This window comes from Hordeum vulgare, chromosome 4H, assembly GCF_904849725.1.
Source record: "Hordeum vulgare subsp. vulgare chromosome 4H, MorexV3_pseudomolecules_assembly, whole genome shotgun sequence".
NCBI classification, from domain to species: domain Eukaryota; kingdom Viridiplantae; phylum Streptophyta; class Magnoliopsida; order Poales; family Poaceae; genus Hordeum; species Hordeum vulgare.
The window spans coordinates 583027831-583030296 of record NC_058521.1 but is presented as its reverse complement, the minus strand read 5'-3'; the positions used below and the strand labels follow the sequence as shown (position 1 = coordinate 583030296).

Sequence of the window (2466 nt, the reverse complement as noted above, 5' to 3'; positions counted from 1 at the left end):
AAATATGTGTTTAAATGAGGCAAAAGATTTATCATTTTTATTAATTAAGATAAAAAGAATACAATCAACATGTTAATTAGTGAAAAAAATCAGGCAGAAAACAAAATTACAATCTGCCTAGCTTGGAACACAACAGCTAACCACCAGACGCTCGCAGCCGACCTGGCCATAAAGGCATCCTAACATTGCCGTCCATCATTTTTCTAAACAAAGGTAAAAGATTTGCATCATCCTTGAGGGTGAACCCACCGAAAGCTTGTTATTCTCTCTGTCCGGAATTACTTGTTACAAAAATGCATAGAAATGAATGTAAAACTAAAATAAATATAAATACATCCATTCGTACGACAAGTAATTTCGAACGGAGAGAATATGTTGGAGAAGCAAACGCATCCTTAATGGCCGCGGGCACCTTGCACTCGTTCATAGAAGAGGCCTCTTAGATGAGCGTAGCAATGTCATTATGCCGGCTTCCCATTGACCAAGGGGAGTCGTGAAACGAAACGCGAACCCCACTGCCAATGGTGATGACAATGGAAGCGTAGAATAAGTCAGGGTCCGTCTCCCCTGGTTTCGAGATACCACTGCAACTTGGATGAAACATCGTTAGCAGCTGATGTCAACAGAACGAACGAGTACATATATGGGACGCATGCATAGGATGGGAGCAAAAACACAACAGGCAAATTAAACACGCACCGTCATATACGCCTGCGAAGGGTAACCGTAGCAGTTGCGTCTGCCTCCTCTAGCTTAGCTAGCTAGTTCGATCGAACGCATTGACCGATAGCTTCAAAGATGGACGCCGACGACCGCTTTCATCTATCAGGGCCGACGCATATGATGCCCGGAGCCGGCGGCGTCCGATCTTTATCGACGACGACGTTGATCGACTGGTCGGTAGTAGTACGCATGTTACACGCCCTCGCCGGCGCCCTTCAGTCGATCGTGGTTGTGTTGTGCCTGCAGCTGTACGTACGCTCGCTGAGTCGCTGACCTATATTTCATCATTTATAATTAATGTCACAGGGAGAATGAGGAGCACCGGCGGTGCATCGCCGCCTGCATCGTGAAAGGCACCTACATCCTCGAGGACGACAGGAACACATGCAGGCTGCTGGTGGGGGAGGCCCTGGCGCCGGCGTGGTGGGAGAGCTTCCACTTCCGCATCGTCAAAGTGCTCAAGGACGACTGCGGCCACAAGGGGGAGCACAAGTTCATCTTCGGCGCCATCTACGAGCACGTGCCGCCGCCGGGCGCCGGCCGCCACCCGTCGGCTCCGCAGTACGTGGTCGCCTTGCGAGGGACCATGCTGAAGCACCCCGACCCGTTCAAGGACCTATGGCTCGACCTCAAGGTCATGGCCAACACCCTGCACCCGTGCAGGCGGTCCCAGCGCGCGCGCGCGGAGGTGGAGACGCTCCTCGGCGCCGGCTGCGCCGTGTGGCTCACGGGGCACTCTCTCGGAGCGTCCCTGGCGCTGGACGTGGGGCGGAGGATGATGGCGGACAAGGGGATGAACCTCCCGACCTTCCTCTTCAACCCGCCGCAGGTGTCGCCGGCGCCGGTGATCAACGCCTTGCAACCGACGGAGGTGGCCAAGAGGGACCTGTACGCCACGAGCTACGTCTTGAAGGCCGGCCTCGGGCTGGTCCTCAGCCCCCACCGGAAACGCATGGAGAGGCTGTTCCAGAGGCTGGCCCCGTGGGCGCCGCAGCTGTACGTGCACGACAGGGACGTCGTCTGCATGGGTTTCATCGACTACTTCCAGCAGCGGCAGCTGATTCAGGAGCGCTTCAGCGGCGTGGCCAGGTCGGCCATGACGCTGTCGTACCGTGACATGCTCTTCTCCTTGGTAGGCGCGGAGAAGGAGCGGCCACATCTCCTGCCTTCGGCCATGCTGGTGAAGAACTCCAGTGACTGCGACGCCCACGGGCTCGAGCAATGGTGGAAGCCAGACGGCGAGCTCCACTTGTGCGCCACGCGTTACAGTTATCCTGGAGCATAATTAAGCCTTTCTCTTCCCAACCACGGTGTGTGCATCATGAATCCCTACCATGTTGTGTGCCTCATGGAAAACTTCCTAAATTATTATATTGCCAGAAAATTTCCGATCCATTCACCAACTGTCAATGTAGTGCAAGGAGTACCAAAAGTAAAAAATTACATCCAAGTCTATATATCACCCAGCGACAATTGTAAGTAGGGCTGCAAACGAGTCGAATTCGAGCGAGTTGTACTTGGCTCAGCTCAGCTCATTTTAAAATTCGAGCGAGCTCAAACTAAGTGAAGCTCAATGTCAGTCTGTCAAATATGACCCGTGCTCAACTTGTAACGATCTCGAGTTAGTTTCAAGCTAAATGAAACAGAAAAATGAAATGCTTGAAAATTCTGGCCAAAATCAACAGGATATTAACACACAGACGATCACGTACCATAGAAAAATCATGGACAATATATATGGTA

General features: G+C 52.4%; 1 protein-coding gene across 1 annotated transcript; it reads left to right on the top strand.

The window, feature by feature from the left end:
- Positions 1-677: 677 nt before the first annotated feature.
- On the top strand, positions 678-2125 carry LOC123447270 (GDSL esterase/lipase At4g10955-like). The gene is made up of 2 exons (XM_045123860.1): positions 678-896; positions 1030-2125. The coding sequence occupies exons 1-2, from the start codon at positions 799-801 to the stop codon at positions 2006-2008; spliced, it is 1077 nt and encodes a 358-aa protein (XP_044979795.1). The 5' UTR covers positions 678-798; the 3' UTR covers positions 2009-2125.
- Positions 2126-2466: the final 341 nt, after the last annotated feature.

Bases quoted from the DNA above. Each gene is read 5' to 3' on its own strand.
- LOC123447270 (XM_045123860.1), top strand. From the start codon at position 799: ATGGACGCCGACGACCGCTTTCATCTATCAGGGCCGACGCATATGATG. The intron at 897-1,029 runs GTCGGTAGTAGT...TTAATGTCACAG, and splicing joins ACGACGACGTTGATCGACTG to GGAGAATGAGGAGCACCGGC.